We start from the raw sequence: 24,934 nt of genomic DNA on the forward strand, positions 1-24,934 counted from the left end.
GTTGGTTTGTGTGAGTGTGTGTGTGTATGTATGTGTGAGAGTGTGTGTGCGTATATGTGTGAGAGTGTGTATTTGTATGTGTGTGTATGTATTTGCGCGTCTGTGCTGGATGCATTTACTTGAAGTGCAACTAATGTGAAAACTCTCCTGACTCACATGTTTCAAATGTTCCTCTGAAAGATGCAGTAAGTCTCTCGTCATGACCATGTTTCGAAGTTATTACTTTATAAAATTCTCCCCCATCTGAAATCCCGGCAAACGAGAGGTTACAATAGCAGAGTCTACGTTTCATAATACACTTAAATAGTGTGGGGCCAACTGGGGACTAAATGAAGTTTCCTCATTATGTTAGCATTTGAAATGTGTTATAGATTCTCCAACAGGAATTTCTATCTAAAAATCGCTTTTTTGAGATTTGTAGTGTAAGTGTGTGTGAACACGCACCCTCCTCACTAAATCTGTGTTTAATATTGGTCTCAGCCTCTAGCAGAAGTGTGGGGTACTACACCCTGCACTGTCCTCCATGTAACTACAATCTGTATGTGTCAGTGGGTGTGTGTATGTGTAGGTGTGTGAGTGAGAGAGAGAGTGTGTGTGTGTGTGTGACTGGGTTCTCAGATGTCTCCTGAATTCCTGCTGACCACTGGATTGGTGACCACTTGGTGATCTGCTGCCCTCCAGTGGACACAGAACAGAAAATGAATGTTGTTCTGTGGGTATGAGTGACACGAGTGAACGGACACGAGACGAGGGCTTGGTGTGTTATTATTCCTCACTTCGGTTTAAAAATGTACTTTCATGTTTATATCTAATTATATGTATAGCAATCTATATATATGTATATATCTATCTATATCTATGTATATAATATCTATTTATATAGATATATGTATATATAGATATAGCTAGATATAGATATACAATGGACTACGGGCACAATAAAAGCAGAACATTATTAGTTTTGTTCAAAGACATCTGCAACAACAACACAGCGACTGCAACACTGATGAACTGTGTGCATGTGTCAGCGTGTGTGTGAGTGTATTTGGAGGATCCTCGATCATCTACAGGGGTCAGAGGTCATACTCCTCCTCCAGTTGTCCTACTGTTACATAACTTTCAACAGACAACTGATGAATACAAACTCACCGTCTCATCGTCTATTTATGTTTTTGCGACTTATGTAACCGTTTTACAGCAACACACACGCCCCAAACGCACATATGTACACACACTGCTTACGTTGGGTTTTACATCAGCTTGAGTTTTTTAAAGGACTTTGTGTGTGTGTGTGTGTGTGTGTGTGTGTGTGTGTGTGTGTGTGTGTGTGTGTGTGTGTGTGTGTGTGTGTTTGTTTCTGTGTCCTCAATAATGTCATCACTTCGGCTAAGGTGTGAACTTTAAAAGTGCCACTGCAGTTGTGTATATGTGTTTGCGTGTGTATGCGTTTCCTCTTGTTTGCGCGTTTGTGTGTGTTTGGTGTGTGCATTTATGAGTGTGTGTGGTTTTGTGTCCTTAATATTGTTATCACTGCAGCCGAGGTGTGAACTTAAAGGCTATCATTGCAGTTGTGTGCGTGTGCGTGTGCGTGTGCGTGTGCGTGTGCGTGTGCGTGTGCGTGTGCGTGTGCGTGTGCGTGTGCGTGTGCGTGTGCGTGTGCGTGTGCGTGTGCGTGTGCGTGTGTGTGTGTGTGTGTATGTGCGTGTGTGACGTCTGTCAGGAATGTTTATCTGGAAAAACTACTTGTGGTTGGTCAGTGTTGTGATAAAGGACTGAAGGGAGGTCACAGGCGGACGCAGAAGCAGGATGGTTGGTGCTCTCTGGCTCAGTAATGTCCGGTGGCTCTGGTCCTCAGAGCGACTTACATGGCCGCCTCAAGCTTATGTGTCGCGGGGAGACCCGGACTCGAGGCCAGGACCAGGTTCCAGATATTTGTGAAGTCAGCGTCTATAAATGTTGCGCGGCTGTTTGGACCAGTGACTCACTTTGTATTTGTGTTGCTGACGTTCAATTGTGATGCGTGTAGGTTAAACCTGGGGGAAAGTTTGAGTGACTCAAGTCTATGGCTCAGTAGAGAATGTGGCATCTGCAGTAGAGAGCCCCCTGGTGGACGCTGATGTCAAACTATCAGGTTCATCCTGCTCCTCACGAGTCAATACATGGCTTGTGACTCGCTGTATAAATGAGTCACGCGTTGGTGGTCAGAAAGTGTGAAGGTCACAACCGACCGAACGGAGGAACGGTTAAACCCGCTCTGATGCCGGGGAGCGAACTCGATCACATGATCTTTGACCGCGCGAAACGATCGGGTTTTTGTCCTTCAAACGAAGAAACCAGTAAATGGACAACTGCTGTTTCCTCCGGTCAGAACCAGCGTGTCAACTGAAGGGGTCAGATTGTTCCGGCTCAGCGGGCCCAACTCTAATTGTGAGACACGTTTAGACGTGTTAACTGGACCTCCAGAACTTTCCCAGCGTCAATGACTCGCTCAGGTCCACTGACTCGGTCTCAGGTGTCACTGGAGCCAACACGGACTTGTGAGCTTGCTATTGTGAACGTGGACGAAGCATTGATGCGTATGTAAGGAAATCAGTGACAAATTATTATTGAACGGTTGAATTTTACATTTCAAATGTTATTTCTTTAATATTTGTATCGATATGTTTTTCTTTCTAAGTATCACATTTAAAAAAATATAATTTCATTAAAAAAAAATGTATTCTGTAAGGTTGATTTTTTTTTTAACTATTAAAATAAAAATAAATATTTTCAAAATGAATACAAATAAATGTAAACATAGAGTTCGATATTCTAATTTAAATAATGCCAATACATTTTTTTGTTATTAAATATTTTTTAATTTGTTACCTTTTTAATTCGGTTTAAATCTTGCTCTTATAATGTCACCAGACAATACCAAACGAGATTGAAGCGACTTGATCAAACTTTCAGCCAATCATGTAACGCGCAGACAATCACATGATGACGATGTAGAAGAACTATTATATCAACATTTTATATTGAATTTAAAAGGCTACAAATTAAAAAATAATGAATTAAGAACATTTATTTTTGAGTTATTGGAATTATAATATCAAACTCTATGTGTAAAAGAAAATCCATTCATTTTGAAAACATCCATATTTTTTGACTAAATGATTCAATAAAAGCAAATTCAACATATATCAGTATATTCTTCCAGAGTCCTCCTGAATTAAATTGTTCAAGTGAATTCAAAAAAGTAATACTATGCAGAAAAATAACAGCAATTCACTTGTTTGAAATGTTCAATTCAACCACCGGTTTAGCACAACAGGAAACTTGAGCACCTTGGGACCAATTCAGAGTTCTGCAAAAGTCCCCAGTGGTGCTGAAAAGAGACGGAGAAACCGCCATCGAGTCATTGTGTTTCTGCGAATATTTCCTGTTGTCGTCGACGGGTTGGTGTTGTGTTCCCGGCGTCGTGTTCCGGGCCCTGGATTCTTCACATTCTGACACCTGACTGGACCGTGGAGTGGCTCAGATGTCGCTCACACTGAGCCGGGTTCTTATCGCCCGCTCTGGACCGGCCCACTGTGAGAACAGCAGCACTTTCTATTCTTGAGCTCTCAGTCGAGGACTCAGTCAGACCTGCGGGAGAAGCAGTCATGACGTCCAGTCTTGTCAACTCTCTGGCCAAGATGTACGATCCAAAACCTCTGCACGGCCAGAAGCCAGCGGGCAGGAAGTCTCTGATCGGACCGTCCTCGTCCGGCGGGGATTACGAGTCCGGAGTGGATTCCCTGTCCGGTCAGATGGAGCGTCTGCTCGCCATGCAGCACACGGTTCTGACCCGACTGGACTCGCTGTCCCAGGACGTGAGGCTCATGGGTAAGGACCTGGCCCTGCTGAGACGTGAGGGTGACATGGAGCTGAGAGGGGAGGTGGGCCGGGTCAAGGAGGGCATGGAGAACCAGAACCGGCGTCTGGAGGGGCTGGAGAAGCTGGCCGAGGGAACCCTGCATGTGATCAGCTTCATTGGGGAGACGGTCAAGTCCTCCAGACTGATGGAGATCTTGTTCAAGCCACCGCGGGGTCGAGGCAGGAAGGTGAGGAGACCTCAGAGCCGGACCACCTTTGACCTCAGAGGTCCGAACATCAGGGTCAGTGTTTCCTTTCTACGCTGAGGTACTTCGACTAGGTTAGCGCTTCAGCCACAGCGGTGTGCTGTTGCTTTAGTGTCACCTGAGCTGTTTGTTAGCATCGTTAGCAGGTTAGTTCAATTAGCGCTTCAGCTACATTAGCACTTCAGTGACAATGACAAACGCTGGAAAAATCTGCAGCAACACACAGAGACAAAAAAGGCTCACACTGACAAATATAAAAAACACACTCAAGTATAAACCGTATATACACGAGTAGACAGTATAGTACTCAAGTATATAAGTATACACACACATTCACGCACATGCAGAGTCCAAAAAGATAACCACAAAAACTTAGAAACACACACTCAAATATAAACACAGCCACACACAGGGAAGAAAAGACTCACAAAGACACATTAAAAAAAAACACACACACACTTAAATATATACGGTCACATGCAGAGACACATGACAGTAACATGGACATAGAGACACACATAGACACACATAGAGACTCCCACAGACTCACAAAGACACAAAGGCACACATAGACTCACACAGAGTCAAAAAAAACTAGCACAAGTTACAAAAAACATACAAACACACACTCAAATACATACACACTCACATGTAGTCACGATCAGACTCACAAAGACCCAGACATACACATACAAACATACAGAGTCAGTATATATAAAGAGACACAAATACTCGCACAGACACACACAGACATACTGTAATGTACAGACTGACTCACATAATCTTTCAAGGTTAGAGAATCCACACATGCATATACTCTCACACACACACACACACACACACACACACACACACACACACACACACACACACACACACACACACACACACACACACACACACACACACACACACACACACACACACACACACACACACACACTAGTGTGCTGACAGAGAGAACATAGAGTACAGGACAGAAGTGGGAGGGATTTGAACCCTCGACATGAGTTGATGGTTGAAAGCCTCTGTCTTGATCCGACATGTTTGTGTTTTCAGAACAAAGATGACAAGAAGCAGAACCTGAAGACCGAGAAGAAGAAGAGACCCCCAGACTCCTCAGGTACCCCGAGACACAAGTCTGCCACCGGAGCCTGAACCTGTGATGACTCTGATTTGTTCCCACCAGACTCTGAGGTGCAGCCATTCCTGCAGGAGCAGGTGGAGAAGCTCAACCGGCAGAACGTAGACTTGAGTCTCTCTGAGGGAGGAGCAGAAGGTCCAGGAGGACCCGACAGGAAGAAGTCTTTGTCTCAGAGTGAGGATGACGAGGAAGCGACGACCTTCGAGGACTCGGGGGATGACGAGGGCGAGTCCAGCCCGGTACAGATGGTGGGGGGTCCAGACAAAGAGGAGGACCAGGAGGTCCCTCCAGAGAGGTACGGGTGTTCGTCCGCAGCCCTGGAGACGTGGAATCACTCTGGGGTGTTCCACAGTGAGGACGTGGCGACCTGCAGCAAGCGCAGGGTGACGGGGGAAGACCTGGTGAAGGACGAGTCCAAGAAGAGTCGCGTGGACGAGGAGGAGGAGGGAGAGAAGGAGAGCGAGGAGGTCAGCAAGGAGGCAGAGAAGGAGGAGAAGCAGGAGGAGACCACCAACAAAGAGTTTTTCATCGGTGAGTATCTGACATGAACGTGTCACATGACGGTGCTGACCTTCGGGTTTTAGGTTCCCCGGGATCTGATGGTAATCAGGTAACGCAGCTGACAGAGAAGTGATTCTATTTTAAGCAGCTTTGTTTCTGGGGAGTCCCCCTGCTAGGCTCCCTGTTTTCCTTTTCTCTGAAGTTCATCCCTCTCTCCGGCCCCTCAGACTCCAGTCCTCCTCCTGTGGCCCCGTTCGACCACCGCATCGTCACGCCCAAACCTCACCAGATCGCCTCCTTCTACACCATCAACAGAGACGAGGTCCTGGGCGGGTGAGTGACCAGAACCAGAACCAGCAGAGAGTCACTTGATCACTGCAGGAATCATTGGGCGCACCCACTCACAAGCGCACACACATGGGAACACAGATACATGGGAACACACTTACAGGCGCTTACAAACACTTACAAACCTGAACACAAACACGCACACACACAGAAACGTACACATACATGATTACTCAAACACATATTTGCACACTCATTTACATGCAGATTACACATATGCATTTACCAAACACACTTAATGACACACTTCAGAATCATAATCACACTAACACGCTAAAACATGCAAGCAGTCACTGATGCACAAACACACATATGCACACACACATAGACATTCTCACACGGACCTTAAAACACAGAGGTACACACATACACATGTATATGCACACACACTCACAGATACATCTAAACACACACACATAGACATTCTCACACGGACCTTAAAACACAGAGGTACACACACAAATGTTTACCATAAGCACTATCACAGACACAGATTCACACACACAGGCCCAAACACACATTTACACAAACACACAGTTAAATACACACTCAGATTCATGCAAGCACAGTGTGTGCTTTTGTTGTTGTTTGTGTGTTAGAAAAGTACTTGTACACAGGGTGTGACTCAGCATGTCTTCCACCAGGGGGCGCTTCGGTCAGGTGCACAAGTGCGTGGAGAACTCGTCGGGCCTGACTTTGGCCGCAAAGATCATCAAAGCCAAGAGTCAGAAGGAGAAGGTGAGCTGCTCCAGGTGTGTTGAGTGTTGCCTCACTCATGGCCTCCATCTTGCTCTGCAGGACGTGGTGAGGAACGAGATCCAGGTCATGAACCAACTCAACCACTCCAACCTGATCCAGCTCTACGCCGCCTTCGAGTCCCGCCACGACATCATCCTTGTCATGGAGTAGTACGTTCATGTCACTCACGGTGTTCACAACAGTCAGAACCACAGTAAATGTTTGATATTGTTGTGTCAGTGTGTGATCGACTGTAACAGTGTGTTGTTATGTGAGTGACAGTAATAGTGTGTTGTTGTTGTGTCAGTGTGTGATCTTGTGTGAGAGACTGTAACAGTGTGTTGTTGTGTGAGTGACAGTAACGTTGTGTTGTTGTGTCAGTGTGTGATCTTGTGTGAGAGACTGTAACATTGTGTTGTGTGAGTGACAGTAACATTGTGTTGTTGTGTGAGAGACTGTAACAGTGTGTTGTTGTGTGAGAGACTGTAACAGTGTGTTGTTGTGTGAGCGACAGTAAGGGTGTGTTGTTGTGTGAGAGACTGTAACAGTGTGTTGTTGTGTGAGCGAGTGTTGAGCAAGTGTGTGTTATTGTGTTAACACAACAGCAATATGTTGTTGTGTAAGTGTGTTGTGTGTTAGCAACAGTAGCCATGCTTTTGTGTAACATTGTGTGGTGTAGTGTTAGTGTGTGATGTTGTTTCAGTGTGTGTTGTTGTTTTGGTTTGTGTTATTGTTTCAGTGTGTGTTGTTCTGTGTTGTGTTAGCAGCAGTAGCTGTGTTTTTTGCTTTAGTGTGTGTTGTAGAGTTAGTATGTGATGTTGTTTTAGTATGTTTCCAGTTGTTTTTTTTGTGTGTGTCATGTGAGCAAATGCAGTAGTATGTTGTTGTGTCAGTGTGTGTTGTTGTGTCTAATCACTTGTGTGTGTCTAACGTGTCTTCAGTGTGGAGGGCGGCGAGCTGTTCGACCGGATCATCGACGAGAACTATAACCTGACAGAGCTGGACACGGTTCTGTTCATACGGCAGATCTGCGAGGGGCTGCAGTACATGCACAAGATGTACATCCTGCACCTGGACCTGAAGGTACCGCCTCTCAGCGTCAGGTCGGGTCACATCCTGATGCCTGTTCTGCTTCTCTTCCAGCCCGAGAACATTCTGTGTGTCAACAGAGCCACCAACAAGATCAAGATCATAGACTTCGGTCTTGCCAGAAGGTAAAGCTCTGTTCTGTGGGCCGGCCCGATCCAGCGGAAGGTCTGGTCTGGGCCCAGATTCTTGTGTGATTCTTGTCTGTTTTACGTGTGTGTTCTGACGACTTCTGGTGTTGCGTGTGCAGGTATAAACCCAGGGAGAAGCTGAAGGTCAACTTTGGGACTCCTGAGTTTTTGGCTCCTGAAGTGATCAACTACGAGTTTGTGTCTTTTCCCACCGACATGTGGAGTCTGGGCGTCATCGCCTACATGCTGTGAGTCTCACACACACACACACGCACACCCTCACACACACATGGTTCTGACCCGACTCTCTCAGCATCAGCGGACTCTCTCCGTTCCTGGGCGACGATGACAACGAGACGCTGAACAACATCCTGGCATGTCAGTGGAACTTCGAGGAAGAGGAGTTTTCCGATATCTCGGACGAAGCCAAAGACTTCATCACGCTGCTGCTGGTGAAGAGCAAGAGTTGGAGGATGAGCGCCTCCGAGTCGCTGCGGCACCCCTGGCTGTCAGACCGGAACCTGCACTACCGGCTCAACTTCAAGGTCTGTCCTCTGATCCCGCCATCATCATCCACCTCGCATCCATTTGTCATTCAATACTTCCATCCATCGCTCACTCCATCATTCGTCAATCTCTCATAATTCCATCACTCAACCTTTCATCTAATCATCTCTCATCCATCCATCACTCAGCCATTCATCTATTCATCTTTCATCCATCCAGCACTCACCCTTTCATCTATTCATCTTTCATCCATCACCACTCAGCCATTCATCTATTCATCTTTCATCCATCACCACTCACCTTTTCATCTATTAATCTTTCATCCATCATCTTTCCCCCAACCATCATCCAATCACCATCCATCAATCACTCACCCTGTCATCTTTCCATGCGTTCATCATCCTTTCTCTCCATCAATTCACCCTTTCTTCTATCCTTCCATTATCCACCCATTACTAAACCTTTCATCTGTCTTTGCCTCATCCAACCACCCTTTCTTCCCTCGATCAGTGATTTAACATTACTCACTCTTTCATCTGTCCTCCCATTATTCATCCATCACTCACTTTTTCATCCATCCAGCTCTTTTCTTACCCTTTCATCCATCTATGATTTCATCTTCCTTTCACTATCTATCCATCACCCCCTTTCATACATCTATCCGTCATCCATCCATAACTCACCCTATCATTCCTGAACTTCTGTCTCTCTGCTGCAGAAGAAGCGGTGTCACTCTCCTCGCCCTCCGACCCCAGAGAGCTAGACAGGTAGAATCACCCCGAGGCCCTCAGCTCGGTGCTGACTTGGCCGGGCTCCGGAGCCCGACACTGGACCAACGCTGCTGCACCAGTTCACTGTTGGATGCTTCCCCTGAGGACGTCCTGAGGCCGACCGGACCTGAGACACCAGCCGGGCTCTCTACTGTGGTCCTCACACAGCTGCTGACGACACACAGCTTTAGTGACACATTTGAGAGAACACCAGCGTGTGCTTTAGTGAGCAACAAATGTGTGATCACTGTTGGACTCTGTGACAGGAAAACATTCTGACCAGCACAACTCAGGCTCATGAAAATATTATATGGCCGACGTTAGTGAAGTGTATCAATCCTACGTATCTTCTTTTAGTTACACAATGGCCTGTACACCACAAACCACTCACAGACACACAACCTGACAGCTACTTCGGTTGTTGCGTAACAGTTTTGTGTTATGCACTAAAGCAGCTACACTTGGTGCACTGTTACAAAACACAACTATCAACACAAACTTTTATTTCCTGGCAAGATTGTGTTTTTCGATAACACAACTTTATGTTTTATGTTACCGATGGCTGGTTAGAGCTCCGTGATGCTGCACGTCTATCGTAACTACACAACTACCATGTCACAGATTCTTGTCGCGAACACCGCCTGAACTTCATCTTTCTCCTCTTCATTTCTTTCTTTTAAAACATTTTGTGTTTTGCATTTATTTCTTGGAGTCTTATGAAGAATGTCGCAAAGCTTTTTAGAGTTATTTCAACTTATTTATTATTAACTCGTCATGCTCTTGTGTCCCGTTTGAGCTCAGCCAGACTCTCACCTTCCATGAAGGAACAACAGAAAACTACCTACCGTGACCGAGTTGGCGTCCTGGTCCTCCACCAGATGGTACTTGAAGCTCATAGTCGCTTCACCTCCAGACAGCGTGTTAGTTGTTAGAGGTCCCAACGTTGACTGATTCCGTTGTCGTTAGTTGTATTTTTGAATTGTTCATTTGATTTATTTCACTTTTTTTCAAATTTTATTTTGAATGAAACATGCAGATGTGTACATATAAATAAATATATAAACAAAGCACATATATGACTGAGTATGTGTCATCATTGCTGGGAAAAACACTTGTGGTACAATTATATGCCTGTCTGATGTCTGGATCATGAACACTTCTTAATGTTTTTAGATTTATTTAATTATTCATTAAATTGTTATTCATTTGTTTAATCCCCACTATGTTTTTTCATTGTATTGTACTTTATTCATCTCATTTTATTTTATTTTGATGTTTTTAATTTTATTCTATACTCTCATTACCCCCCAAATAAATCCTGTTTTGTGTTTACAACACTGACAACACTTTCTGATTCTCTAAAAAATGTTGGCAATTCAAAGTTGTGGTTTCCTAAACATCATTGGTGGTAAAGTGAGAAACATTTTCTATGGTTCTATATTTTGGATATTATAAATAGAACTGTATTATAATAAATACTGTTAATAAACCGTGAAATAAAAAAGCTTTTTAAAACAGATGCTCACATATGAATACACAGCTGTCAGATCTTTTGCAACCACATGTGTTTTATTTAATATTAATTTAGAAAAATGTTGTGTCCTGGATGAATTGGAGAGGAAAACAAAAGGGAAATGACCCAGTCAGTATATGAGCCTCTTTGCAGTCAAATCTACGACGAGTATTCGGGTCACTCATGCATTTTTATTTTTATTTTATTGCGAGATTTAAGCCGTACAAAAATCGTTTATTACGAAAGTAAAGTTGTACAAATTACTGAACATTTACTTGCGTCTGTTAATAACTATTATTAGTTGGATTATTGAAAGTTAAATCAGGTGTTACAATGTTTAATAATCAATGTCAAAAAAAGAGGAAAACACGTTTTTTATTCCGGCCAGCAGGTGTCGCTGTGGTTCCCCAGTCTCTTTCCAGCTGCTTCCTTTATTTGCTCTCTTCCGGTATCCCCGCCGGTGTAGCTCGGATGCTGACAGTACTTAGTTGGACAGAAGACATCAGTTCTGTAAACTGACCACGGACGTCCACTTCAGACATCATGGCCGAGTGTCCCGCGGCAGACGGCATCAGTTCCGCGGCGACCGGGGACGCGAAGAAGCCGAGGAGGGTGGCAGTCATCACCGGCATCACCGGGCAGGTGAGCTCTGACAGCGTCTGGATGCTTCCTCACAACTTCCGCTGGCTCTTCAAATTCATTTTAAACCATTTTATCCCTCATTAAAACAGTTTGTCATCGTGTTGCGAGTTTCTCATGTAGTTTTTAATTTAACTTTTTTGTTTATTGTTGTTGATCCTGTTATTAAAATCAGTGTTTTATCTCCTTTCTGCAAAAGCAAGTCATACGTATATACATTAAATGTATAAAGAATGTTCCAGGGTAGATTACAACTTCTGAATTATTATCCATGCAAGTTGAACAGGAACTAAATACTTTTTACTGTTTTTGTTTTATGTTATTGTTTTCCTTGTTTACTTTACTTGTAAAGTGGCCTTGTCGGTTTTCCAAAGGTGACTTTCAATAAAATGTGTTGTTTTATTGAATTATTTTTAACTAAATAACTAACCTGGCTGTGAAAAAACGCATATAAAGCAGTCACACAGGATTCAAAGCCTAGATTGATTCTTGACGGTGGTCTAAGGTTCTGCTGAAGCACTCGGATATTAACAATAAACCTGTCTGTCTCACACCTGTCTCACACCTGTGTTTTGTCTTCTGTAGGATGGCTCTTACCTGGCGGAGTTTCTCCTCGCTAAAGGATACGAGGTGAGTGAGTTATGCACACTGACAATTCCTGTCAGTCATTTATCTTTATACATTTCCTGACATCCTGTCAATATTGTACTATTACAACAAATACTATTTTTGGTTATGTAACTACTAGCTAAAAATGTTACCTGACTTCTTGTCAGCTTTTGCTCAATTATTTCTATTGACATAATTTTACTAAATCAACTTTATACACACTGACATGTACATGGTTCAGGTGAGCCATCCGGGCAAACTGCCGCTCAGTACCCCGGGCTGTTTATGAGATTAATATTTACTCAAGTCCAGGTGGCAAGTAAGTATGGAATGCCACAATAAGGTAATAAAGGAGCAGTTTAAAGTAGGGACAACAGGAAAAAAGTACATATTGAAATGTGTTTAAGTGGACCTAAATACATTCATTTATAAGTTCAAAATGAAATAAATACATCCATAAATATGTATGTAAATAAGGAAAATGTGTATATCCCATTTTCATTTTCTTTTGTTTAATTTTTTGTATTTCCTTATCTTCTTCCCCTCCCCCCATTGATTCCTTGTAATTACATGCTGTCATGTGGGGATTTGGTGGATATTAAACCTAAATGTAACTTTTAAAATGTTGACATTTTTTTTAATTTAAATGTCTTTTAGACACTGAATATTTTTTGGGGAGATATTCAATTAAATCATGTGTTTATTGAAAGGTATTTTGTAATTTTTAACAAAGGTAATAAAATGTAATATTTTCTAAAAATATATAATTATAGGTAGTATGGTAGTATATGGTAGTATAGGTACAGAGCACATATGTGACACGGAACGTTATTGGCTGAAAGTTTAATCAAGTAGCTCTGTACTCTTTTGGTATTCTCTGACACTATTGTACCATCATTTTAATAATTAATTCAAACGGGTGCCAATTAAATAATATTGACTTTAGAACATTTATTTTTGAATGAATGAAATTAGAATATCAAACTCTATGTGTAAAAATCATCTATTTTGAAAATGTTAACATTTTCTAAATAAATAATTAAACATTTAAAAAATAATTTCTTTCATAATAGAAATAGTTTAATTAAATGATAAAATACTTAAAAAGCAACAATTTTATTTAAAAAATAAATCATAATTTGAAATGATAAATTTCACCATTTATTGTATTTAATAGACGAAAGATTTCCATGTCAAAATGCATTTTTGTCCTACTATGTCTTCTCGACATTCCATAATAGACTTGTACAAAAGAATATCTTTTATGTTGTGATACGTTGTAGTTACACTTCACTTATCTCTTCACGTTATACTTTTCTGGACGTCTTCATAGCTTTATCTACTGGTTTGACAACAGGGGGCGCTGCTGTGCCACCTGACCACTGGATATTTCTTTTGGAGCTCTGATGCACAGAAGGAAGATAAAGTGGATATGAGATGAAAAGACTCTAACGTGTATGCTACAGATGAGGTCAGGAGTCAGTCCAGCTGTGGTCGACTCTCTTTGCTTCTTTCTCATGTGACTGCTGAGTTTCCTGGCAGTAGCACGACCTCGCTTCCCCTGAAACTGCTCTCGAGTCTTTCATCCTCTTGTGAGGGACCGCCGGGAGGAAGTGGCCCGGATCAGTCCTAAAGGTTCTTCTGGCACGGGGGCCAGTGCTGGGGCTCAGAGAGGAGCCCAGAGGCCGCCAGGAAGTGTTGGGTGAAGACAGGGAGAAGAGGTCAGGGGTCCTCACGGCGATGGACTCCCTGTAGTTCTGGTCCAGTTATCTACCCGCTCCAGAACTTCCTCAGAACATGTCGGAGCAGAGTTGAGTCATAGGATACTAGTACAAATGAATTTAAATAATCTGGTGTGGAGCACGAGCGTCTGCATGAGTAATAGGATCCTCATGCACAGAAGGAAGACCACCTGACTCCTGATAGGCAGGAGACATGGGTCAACGCTGGGGTGCATGTGTGCTCGTAGTCAAAATCTTACCGGATGTCGTCTTTGTCTGCAGGTTCACGGGATTCTTCGCCGCTCAAGCTCCTTCAACACGGGACGGATCGAGCACCTTTACCAGAATCCTCAGACGCACACAGAAGGAAGTGAGTCACTCACACACTCCAACACAAGTATCTGTTCAGTCGTGAAGCAGGAGGTTTATCCTTGTCTTTTATGAAAGTAGTTTTGTTTCTCTATTGTACAATTCAGAAGGTGCTTCAATCAAACTTGTTTGTGCCACAGACATGAAGCTTCATTACGGAGATCTGACCGACAGCACTTGTCTGGTGAAGATTATCAACCTGGTGAAGCCCACAGAGATATACAACCTGGGAGCTCAGAGCCATGTCAAGGTAGGTCTCGCTGGGTCGCCCCGAGAGGATCGTGCTCGTCTTTCAACTTGAGGAGACAGAACATATAAGTTCTAACAGAGCACATCATATTTATTGTAAAACGTTTTTTAGAGACTGCAATATGTTCAAAGTACAATCTGTCAAGGATGTTTGAGGGTTCAGTCCAGCAGGAGCCGTTTGTGAAGTTGAGGACCCCTGCTGTATGGGATGCTCGTCCAGCTTTGTGCTGCAGAAAATAACCCTCCCGATGGAACTAAAAACTTGGGACGGTCCGCCTGTGAAAGGTCACTGAAGAACAGTCCCTCCTGAGCCAAGACAAACTCTGCTGTTGTGGCTCTGTGGGTCACGTGACGCATTTGAGGATGGATGGTGGGTGTGGAACGTTGTGAGAGACTTTTGGTTGTCTTTATCTGAGCGTAGTCCCGCCTGTGGCCGGTAAGCGGTAGCAGTGAGCTTTGAAGGGTTGTTGTAAAGTTCGATGACGTCACACAGGTTGAGTTTAGAACGTTTGATCAACGCGATTATGCTTCTCTTTTTATTTATTCTTTGAAATAATTCATTTTTAATTTTTTGTACAGAGTAAGAAAAAACAAAACAAAACTAAAATAAAACTTTATAAATAATGAAGATACAAAAGTGGATAAAATCTGCAGTCTCAATGATCTACATAGAAAAAACAACAAGCTGGAAAGTTCCAAAGGGTTTGTGTGCAGGGTCGCGGACCACCACAGAAAAAAAAAGATAAAGGGAAAAGGCTGTTGCAATAAAAATGAACACTCTATTATATTGTAATGTTGATTTGTATTTTAAAAAAAAACAACAACAACCTTTTAGCCTACTGGCTATTATCACAAAAGGGTTTTAGCTGTGGTTTCTAGTTCGATTCCCACTCGAGGGAACTTACTACTTTGCTGTTAGCCAACCCAAACATTCTTGAAACATAGAAGTTGTTTTATGGATTTGGTTGTGTAGCATGTTTTATACAGCTTTTCAGCTCTGTGGGGGGATATGACCAGTTTCTGGGCTTTTTTAACTTTAATAATGGTGGTGTCCTGATGTTTGTGTATGTATACAATTATAAATTTTGTCTTTTTTTTTCACAAAGGTTGCAAAGAATCCTCTTTTGCAAAGTGTTTTCCTGAATCTAAAAATTATCTTCTGAGCTAAGTTTGGCTGGAACCTGCACTTGTTTTCTTCAAACGATCTTTATTGTCGACTATGCCAGAGTGGTTCAGGTGGACAGAAGAGGTCATCTGGAGGTTGATCAGGTCATGGACATCTCAGGTCTGCTGTTTAAAAAAAAGGAAATGACGGTTGCTAGATGGCAGCAGTCATTACGACCTCTTGAGTTAAAGGAACAGTGCCAGATCCCAGCGATGACATGGGACGAGAGGATACAGTCGGCTCCAGCAGCTTTAAAAGCTGATGTTATGAAATATTTTGGTTTCAAAGCAAATGAAAGCAGTTACGTCTCTGTCAAGAGTCACGCGGTCTGTAAAATCGACAACACCAGAGTCACGTACTTGACAATACACATAGCAACAATCAGAATTCAAACAAGTCATAGATCAACTTCAAGTTTCTTACACTCTTCACTGAGTTTGTAGACATAATTTCTGCTGGACTCATATTGGGATTTCTAGTCTAATAAATGAATACTGTCCTGATGATGGCGTAGCTGTGAAAGGATGTTCACATAGTCACGCTCCACTGCCTTGTTTGTTTGTTTTCCATGAGAGCCATGTTTTGATAAATGTGAGACATCTTAAGTCGGACATTTATCTCGGCGAGATATCTTATCATCGCCGCTGAAACTGTCGGTTCGTCTGGTTCTACCAGCTACTAGCGGAGCGGGTTCGCAGCATGCCCTCGCAACTCACCTGTCACCTATGACTGAAGGGAAGCTCTTTGTGCCAAGACATGTCAGGAATCTGAGCTGTGTGCCTGAGAACTATGGTGAGCACGGGTGTACATGCAGAGCGCCGCTGAAAACCATCAGCTGACTGCTGCCAGCGAGCTCTTGGCTCAGCACCAGGACTGTCGGTGAGGTATGCGGTTGTTTGTTTACGAGCGTAGCCTCAGCAAGACTATCGGCCACACAATAGCATCTTTCTTTTAAACTGCTGTCAGATGGAGAGACGCCTCTGACAGGCAGGTCCCTCCGGAATTCTCTTGGCAAACGTCTCCATCTATTATTGTACTGTAGCCTCTCGTGGCCCTGTGTGACCTCCGCCGTTGTGCTGATTCAACCCGATTTCAAACCACCCTATACTTACTTAGAACTTTGTCCGAAGAGTTGCACAATTCATCCTTTCATTTACGCACCAAAATTACATTCACTCCTGTCTCTTTGTGACCTCCACCGTGTTACAAGGGTTCACTCTCAGTTTTTTTTACACATCTCTCAATATAGTTTTTGTCCTGAGTGAAGATTAAACTAATGTGAAAACCTGCCCTGCTTTGTTTATACAACGAGTCCACGAGTATGATTTCTCATACCAATAAAATATTGTATTGGAGATTTTTACGGTTTGGGTTTTAATTTCAACATTTTACACAGGTCAGTGAAGATATCTTGAGACTGACTCTGTTTTGCTGAGTTGAAGGAAGTGTATCTTGGTGTCCAAGGGGAAGACTTTTGTTGAACAATGTGAGACAAGAACATTGTGTCTGTGTTTTGAAGTTGGCTGTGGTCTACAGCAGCCTGTTAATCAGTTATCGAATGAGGTCAAAATTACCATTTTAATCCATCAGTCTAGATCTAAAATTATGTAAACCAAATCTTTGACAGATACCTTTAACACTGGCATCTTTAAAGGTCACAATATCAACATTATTTTTATTTGAGCCAAGCATCCAGCGACCATGTAAAAGTATCCGGTGGCCTCTGGGTGTTTCAGAAGGATTGTGGTTGTGTGGATGAAGCCTCACAGACGTTGACTCCTGAATCGGGCGACTGTCGCGGTGACCGGTGGCGAACAGAGGAGCGACACCAACATTAACTTCATCTTCTCCACCTATGAAAACAGAAGTTCTTCCCGTTTGGGACCGGTTTTTGACCCGCTTTCCTGTACAGGAAGCCGCTGCAGGTTTAAAATGTGTGAATATGCAGATTAAGTATGGAGTGTTTTCAGAAGAGGAAGAGATTTCATATTCTCTTCTTTGAATGTGTCTCTGGAGCCTCACATTAGCATGTCTTCCCACGACCAGTCTGGTAAAACGACTCCAGGCCTGACGGGCTGTGGTCGTCGGGGCCGGAGGTTTTGGGGTACTGCTGAGGAAGAGGAGTGTGAGGATGGACACCTGATAGCCTCCAGAGTCCAGATCAGAAATAGTTGTTGACTGACGGCAGGCGTGAGAGACTGTTGGGCCAGGACGAGTTCATCTTGTTTCCGTTGAGATTTAACAAGAGCTTTAAGCACAGAGGATGAGACATAGTCTATTGTCTTGACTTAAAGAAGAGCATACATTTTAGGGCACCAAGGCAAACATTTCTTTTAAAGTAGGGGCACCAATGCAAATGTGTGTATGTGTATATATATATATGTATATATATATGTATATATATATACCTGTATATATATATCATGCTCTTGTTAACACCTATTGAAAACAACAAGAAAATAAAGTGACAACTTCAATATGGATTTTCAGTCATTTAATTGACAACAAATAATGCAATAACATTTACAAGCTTTCAAAATGGCCTCGCCCATGTTGTTAACTTTTACCGTTAGATTTTGAACAGTTGAAAATGTTAAATAACGTTGTCACGTCGGGACGATTTTATTATGTTCATTCAACGAAACAATTAAGCTACCAGTATTTATTAACAAATTAAAAGGCAAGGGCGGTCACGGCTAGTTGTTTTTTTCAGGTTATTTGTGTGTAAGTGTGGAGGACGGTCACAGCAAGTGCAGTGGTTGGAATCTGTTCTTATTCTTGGAGACTTTAATCTTCATGTTGATGACATCACATCAAGCCTTTAATTCTGAGAAACATGTTTTTGAACCCACTCACCAAAGGCCACATTTTAGACTTAGTTTTTTACTCTTGGCCTGGACATTTCTAATATATCAGTATATGATGTCCATCTGAGTGATCATTCTCTTGTCTTGTTTAACCTGGACATTCCTGAACCTCAGCCCTTGAAAGTGAGGCGTGTTATCTAGTCACCTTCATCTCAACATTTGTACATTATCACCGTGTCTGATTCATGTTCATGGTGTGCTAATAATGATACACAATATTGTTGACATGATCACAATTATTTCTCTATATCTTGTGAGCCTCTGTGAGATCCAGGCGTTTTTTCTGCGACGTCTTACTTCCACAACAAGAAGACCCAGGGCTGACAATGCCAGTCGCTTCATTTTCGTGTACGTATTTTCATTTCGCGTTAACATCGTATTTTTATTTTATCTTTCGCTCAACGGGTGAAACCACCGACTAGTCTCGGAGCATTTCCAGTTTTCACTTCTCTGACGTCAACACACTGCAGTGTCACCCGCTGTCGCACGTGCGCAGAACGTACACTTTTGCCGACAGTGTCTTTGGTGTGTACGAGGCATTTTTTTCGAGGGACAGGGCCAGACTACGTCAGACCAAATAGGACTGCCCGACAGCGTCAGACACCCGACAGTCTGAGCCTTAGAAACCTGGGTGTTGTATTTGATAAAGACTTGTCTCTAGTTCAACACTGCAGAAAACTGACCAGAAACTGTTTCTTTCAACTGAGAAAAATCTCTAAACATAGGAAAATGTTGTCACAACATGATCTGGAGCTTGTAATCCATGCGTTTGTGTCTTCTCGTTTAGACTAATGTAACAGTTTACTCGGGTCTAAACAAGAAGGAGCTGTCTCGCCTGCAGTTAATACAAAACTCTGCAGTGAGAATTCTGACCCAGATCTGAAATGAAAATGAAATCTGAAACATTTTATTTGTGCAGGCTTTTTCCTGATTTTCTTAGACTCCTGTGTTTGTCTTAAATCGCTTTTTATAGTATATAGTTTTAACTGTGTATTGTTCTTGATTGTTAAAGCGCTTTGTGACCCTGGTCTAGAAAGGCGCTTTAGAAATAACCATTACTTACCTTCTTACTTATCGGCACCCATACTTTCTGCCTCATGTGTTCATCCTCCTTCTCACACTATTTGACACAGAGAACTAGTTTCTCAGAAAGTCATTGGAAGAGGAAGGCAGGCTGTTGTTCCAGACATAGATCTGCTCCGAAGTGTTGTTTTGGGACAGCTGGACGGACCTCTTCATTCCTGTGGTTTTCCAGGTTACTTCTGGACCGTGGGACGATGTGATGATCAGCAGGAACTTCTGTCTACTTGTGTCGCCTGAACTTGCACAATCTTAGAATCTGGGCTGATGTTTTGGTTCTTCCTCACTGCATGAGGATGGAGGGACGGCAACATTTTCCGTCTCCAGCTGAGGTTATGTGCCGGAGCTTCTCTCTGGGAACTCGGTGGCCTCGGAGCTGAGGTTGACATCGAACTTACAACTACAACATTAGTTTTCTGCTGGGTTTCTTTTTTCTTGTCTTATAGTCGAGAGGAGGATCAGTGCCACTGTTGATCATGAAATTGTAAAATAATTAAATTAAAATAATTTACATACAAACCAAATAATTGTGGAATTTATAGAAAATTGAACCTTAAAATTTAATGAAAGAATAAAACTGCATATAAAAAGTGTTAAAGCAGCAATACGTACAATTGGAAATATCGTTCCCATCTCCCCCCAGAGTAGTGTAACTGCAACCTTGCCAAACAAGTTAAACACTTTGTAAAGCAGTTTGGTGATCACGTGACACTCATAGGATGGTCCATACAAATTAGCGTAGTGAAAGCATTGTTAAAATAACAGCTGTAAAGTTATACTAAATGAGTCTTAATGGTTCAAATTGAACCAATCATTACAGATCTCTTAAAAAATGTCAATATATATAATATATAGAAACATAGCTGTGAATAACTTGAATAGTCTTTCACTTAAAGTACTGAGATTCTCTTGTAAATGTACTTTTAAAAAATATATAATTCTCAACCAATATTGAAATTGTAAGAAGAACATGTTTAAAGACTTAAGATTTGCCTTTAAGATGAGAAGGAAGCAGACTTTACAGAAGAAAAGTGTTCCTTGAGGAGTTTGGCTCTACTGCACATTCTTTTGCTGTTTGCTGTCCACCAGCTTCTGCTTTATCACCAATATGTGTGCTGGTATGACGTCTGTCACAATGTTGTTCTATTTAATGCTGACTTTTTTTTCGAAAATTGTTAGCCAGCACAAAAGTGGAAGTTGAATTTGCATGGCCTGGGGGCCAAATCCGGCCACCCAATCATTTCCTGTGGCCCGACTGAAGATTGGCTGAAAATCAAAGTGAATTAATGTTCATATTGCTATCAAGACCTTCGAAGAAACCAGTATTAAAAGATAGGGTAGACAGATTATACAGAAACTTCCAATTAATGTAGAACTGTCCTGGAAGGAAAGGAATTTAATCAAACCTTCTACATTCTTGAACTCTTGTACCAGTGCAGGAACATCAATCATTTGTCAGACTTCCTGTACCAGGTAGATGCGTCTCCACCACTCCTCTTTACGACAAGACAGTGACTTTCAGAGAAAATGTTTTAATTACATTTGATTTATGAAAGCTGCTTAAGGGTTGTAAGAACGTGGAGTCAAACTCAATCTCACAAGTGGCGACATTGCTTTAGCCGTCGCGGGCTGAACAAAATTAATATTTACCAAACTGTCCGAAACAATTAGTTTGAGACTGCGGACGCAATATATGTTTTTTTTTTTTTTTTCTACTAAGAGGTCCAATATATCTTAGTATCTCTGGATTTCTCCTCCTTTTTCAGACACTGACCAAGAAAATTGAACATTTAGTTTACTGATATTGGAACTGTTGACATTGATAATATATGGTCCTTAACTTATCGCTGACACTGACATCTTTATAGGTCAACGAGAACATTTATATACTTTGATTTGAATCAACAATCCAAGGGGCCACATAAAATGGCCTGATTTGGCCCCTGGGCCATGAGTATTTGACATGTGTTGTATAGCTGTAGATGGGGAGATGATAAGCCGCGAGGCTCTGATGTGGAGGAGACAGATGTATGAGCGTTATGAATGGAGATTACCAGCTACAGGTTGCTGGATAATTTTAGCGCACACTCCCTCAGTCTTGAGCGCATTCGGCCATAAATCACGGCGATGCACTCTGAGTGACTGATACGGAGTCTTGGATTTAAAGGCAAGTCTGACGCAACAGTTGTGGGCTCGTGCCAAGGGTTCAGTCATTGCTGGTTCGACAATGTTGTTGAGGGAGGAGGAGGCCCCTGTGGATATATCTGTGGACCTCCTTGATGTTTGAAACCTCTGTGGGCCAGAGGAGCTGAGCTTAGAGATTTGACTGACATCCCAGATTTATCTTTGCCAGTGTATCCTCATTGGACCAGAGGTCAAGTCACTCCACAGTCAGTGTGGTGTTGTGTCAATGTGATGCGTCAATTAGGTCAATGGTCATGGAGAGGTGCTAGGGAGTTGTATTGGCAAGAATCTGGTGGAATGTTAAGTATCACGATACAAGGTCAACGATGCGATATATTGCAATTACTATAAGAACGCAGATATATTTGTAGTATCGCCCTAGTACTTGCGTCTGGTGTTGCAGGATTTACAGACCACATGACTCTCGACAAAGATGGAAAACAAACTATTTCCAAACATCAACTTTAAAAGCTGCTGGAGTCGACTGTATCCTCCATTCCTTAAGGCCTTTACACACCGCGCAGATTATTGGCCGTCTGGCAAGAAGACCAAGGGCTGTCAATGCCAGTCGCTTCATATTCGTGTCGTTATCGCTCGTATTTTTATTTCATCTTTCGTTCAACGGCTGAATACACCTACCGTTGTCGACTTGTCTCAAAGCATTTCTGGTTTTCACTTCTTTGTGGCGTCAACACACAGCAGCGTCACCCGCTGTCGCACATACGGAGACAAACACTTTTGCCGAAAATGTCTTTGGTGTTTTTGGTGTTCCCAGGCCTTTAGTCATCGCCAGGGTCTTGCATGATCTCATGGTTCCTTTAGCTGTGGAGGACGTCATGACTGCTGCCATCTAGTGGCGGCAAATCTAATTCAGTTGATGTTTGGAAATAGTTTGTTTTCCATCTTTGTCGAGAGTCATGTGGTCTGTAAATCCTGCAACACCAGACGCAAGTACTAGGGCGATACTACAAATATATCCGCGTTCTTATAGTAATTGCAATATATCGCATCGTTGACCTTGTATCGTGATACTTAACATTCCACCAGATTCTTGCCAATACACAAACGCTGTGAATATTCGCTTGTTAGTTGAAAATGTTATTGTTTAATCTCTTACACACTTTATAGAAATATTAACCTTCAAATAATAATATTATAAAATAATATGATTTGAAAGCCAAAAATTTAATAAAAAACAATATTAATAATGAAACAAATCGATAAGGTTTTGTACACAGAAAACAAAATATGATATTTAAGTGTATGGTTACCCCTAGAGGTCACTGTTGGTCATGTCAGTATTCAACAACTAAGACTCATACGGCCCATGATGACCTCATCGCCTACACTTGTGGTGACACATCTGACCACTACCAGACCTGTAGTGTTGGCATCTGCTCCCCCAAAAAAACCATCAGTCTGGAGGTTCTGAGCTCAGTTTCGGACTCCAATCCTCAACGTCTGGCCCCTTTCCCAGAACACAATCGTGCCTGGTCCCAGACACACAGCCACACACACACACACTACTTGCATAATGAGGAGAGGGCATGCAGTTAGACAAATTGTTTGATTTAAGTTGTCAAAGAGTCAGCTGCTTTGTGAGTGTGTGTGTGTGTGTGTGTGTGTCTGTACACCACAGAGCCTCAGTGTTCTGAATAAGGCTTCTTTATCCGCCTTGTGGGGAAGCTGTGCTGTACCAGAGAATTTCCTTGGCCAGGCCGGTCTCACCTGGTGTGGTGACCTAGATCTTACACACACACTGGCGTACACACACTCACATATACAATCATACACACATATGGACACGTAGACACACACACACAGGCACAACTTACCAACTTACCTTCTCCACAACCCTCTCCGTAAGGGGACCTGAACATCTTTTCAGGCTGTTGCTCCTAAGCTTTGGAACGATCTTCCTCTCTCTTTGCGCTTGATGGATCTACTGACTCCTTTAAGAAACATCTTAAGACGTTTCTATTTGTTCAGGCTTTTCCTTGAATTTCTCGAACTCCTGTGTTGTTCTCAGTATTATCTTGATCTTTATGTACTTTTTTGAGTATTGTTTTGATTGTTTAAGCGCTTTGTGACCCTGGTCTCGAAAAGCGCTATATAAATAAATATTACTTACTTACTTACATCTTCTGCAATGCTTTGCCGCCCAGCCAACCAATCACAGCTGTCGACCACTTTTTCCACACCGCTCTGTTTAGTGACTTCTAATTGGTCCCGACAATACTGTACTTCAGTTAGAGACCACATTCTCGTGTGTGACCTAATTGTGTCGCACATGTCCCTGTCGTTCAGATCTCCTTCGAGCTGGCCGAGTACACGGCCAACGTGGACGGCGTCGGAACTCTGCGTCTCCTCGACGCGGTCAAGACATGCGGCCTGACCAACAGCGTGAAGTTCTACCAGGCCTCCACCAGTGAGCTCTACGGAAAAGTGCAGGAGATTCCACAGAAGGAGACCACGCCCTTCTACCCACGCTCGCCTTACGGTAACTCAAGCACCTGTGTTGTCAAACCTGCTGCTTGCCTGTATTGTGTGTGTCCTGGTGCTGCGCTTAGCTGGAAGGATGTGTAACTGTTCACACTGAATCCTAGTTCAACTGGATCATTAACTCCTTCACACCCAGAGTCAAGTCAGTCCAAGAAAGTATACTTGTGGACAAGAAAAGTCCAGATAAGGCTGTTTTATGATATTCTCGTTACCTGTGTGTGTGTGTGTGTAGGAGCATGTGTGTGTTTGGTGTTCAGCGGCTCTCTGCAGGATTTACACTCTCCTCACACCCTGAGGCCAAACGTCTGACAGAAGTCTTGAGCTGCTCTCACTTTGAACAAAGACACCTTTATTTCACACATACAGACGCACACACACATACACACACACAGATGGATACACAAGGACACACATTCTCATATGCACAATCAAACACACATGGATACACAACACAAATAATCTCAAACACACACACACACACACAGTCAAACACACATGGATACACAACACACAGTCAAACACACATGGACACACACACATGGATACACAACACACAGTCAAACACATATGGACACACAACACACAGTCAAACACACATGGATACACACACACAGTCAAACACACACGGACACGTGGGTCTGCTCAGGTTTCTTCTCTTGTCTAAACGTTGGCGCTGACACGCTCTCATCCGTCATCATCTGGAAG

General features: G+C 42.7%; 2 protein-coding genes across 2 annotated transcripts in view; both read left to right on the forward strand.

Moving 5' to 3' along the window:
- The first annotated feature begins 3,647 nt into the window (after nucleotides 1-3,647).
- Nucleotides 3,648-10,366, forward strand: mylk4b (myosin light chain kinase family, member 4b). The gene is made up of 12 exons (XM_087785101.1): nucleotides 3,648-4,088; nucleotides 5,166-5,229; nucleotides 5,296-5,545; nucleotides 5,603-5,781; nucleotides 5,979-6,084; nucleotides 6,744-6,837; nucleotides 6,898-7,007; nucleotides 7,779-7,920; nucleotides 7,981-8,051; nucleotides 8,174-8,302; nucleotides 8,368-8,599; nucleotides 9,280-10,366. The coding sequence occupies exons 1-12, from the start codon at nucleotides 3,648-3,650 to the stop codon at nucleotides 9,322-9,324; spliced, it is 1,863 nt and encodes a 620-aa protein (XP_087641227.1). The 3' UTR covers nucleotides 9,325-10,366.
- Nucleotides 10,367-11,304: 938 nt separating this feature from the next.
- gmds (GDP-mannose 4,6-dehydratase) overlaps nucleotides 11,305-24,934 on the forward strand; it is a 43,246-nt gene continuing 29,616 nt past the window's right edge. Inside the window, exons 1-5 of the mRNA XM_087785114.1 lie at nucleotides 11,305-11,486; nucleotides 12,069-12,113; nucleotides 14,096-14,183; nucleotides 14,323-14,432; nucleotides 24,035-24,227. Coding sequence (XP_087641240.1) covers nucleotides 11,388-11,486; nucleotides 12,069-12,113; nucleotides 14,096-14,183; nucleotides 14,323-14,432; nucleotides 24,035-24,227 — 535 coding nt within the window. The 5' untranslated portion in view covers nucleotides 11,305-11,387. The remainder of the gene's footprint in view (nucleotides 11,487-12,068; nucleotides 12,114-14,095; nucleotides 14,184-14,322; nucleotides 14,433-24,034; nucleotides 24,228-24,934) is intronic.

The sequence above is a fragment of the Callionymus lyra genome, chromosome 2 (genome assembly GCF_982586985.1).
Source record: "Callionymus lyra chromosome 2, fCalLyr1.hap1.1, whole genome shotgun sequence".
NCBI lineage: Eukaryota > Metazoa > Chordata > Actinopteri > Syngnathiformes > Callionymidae > Callionymus > Callionymus lyra.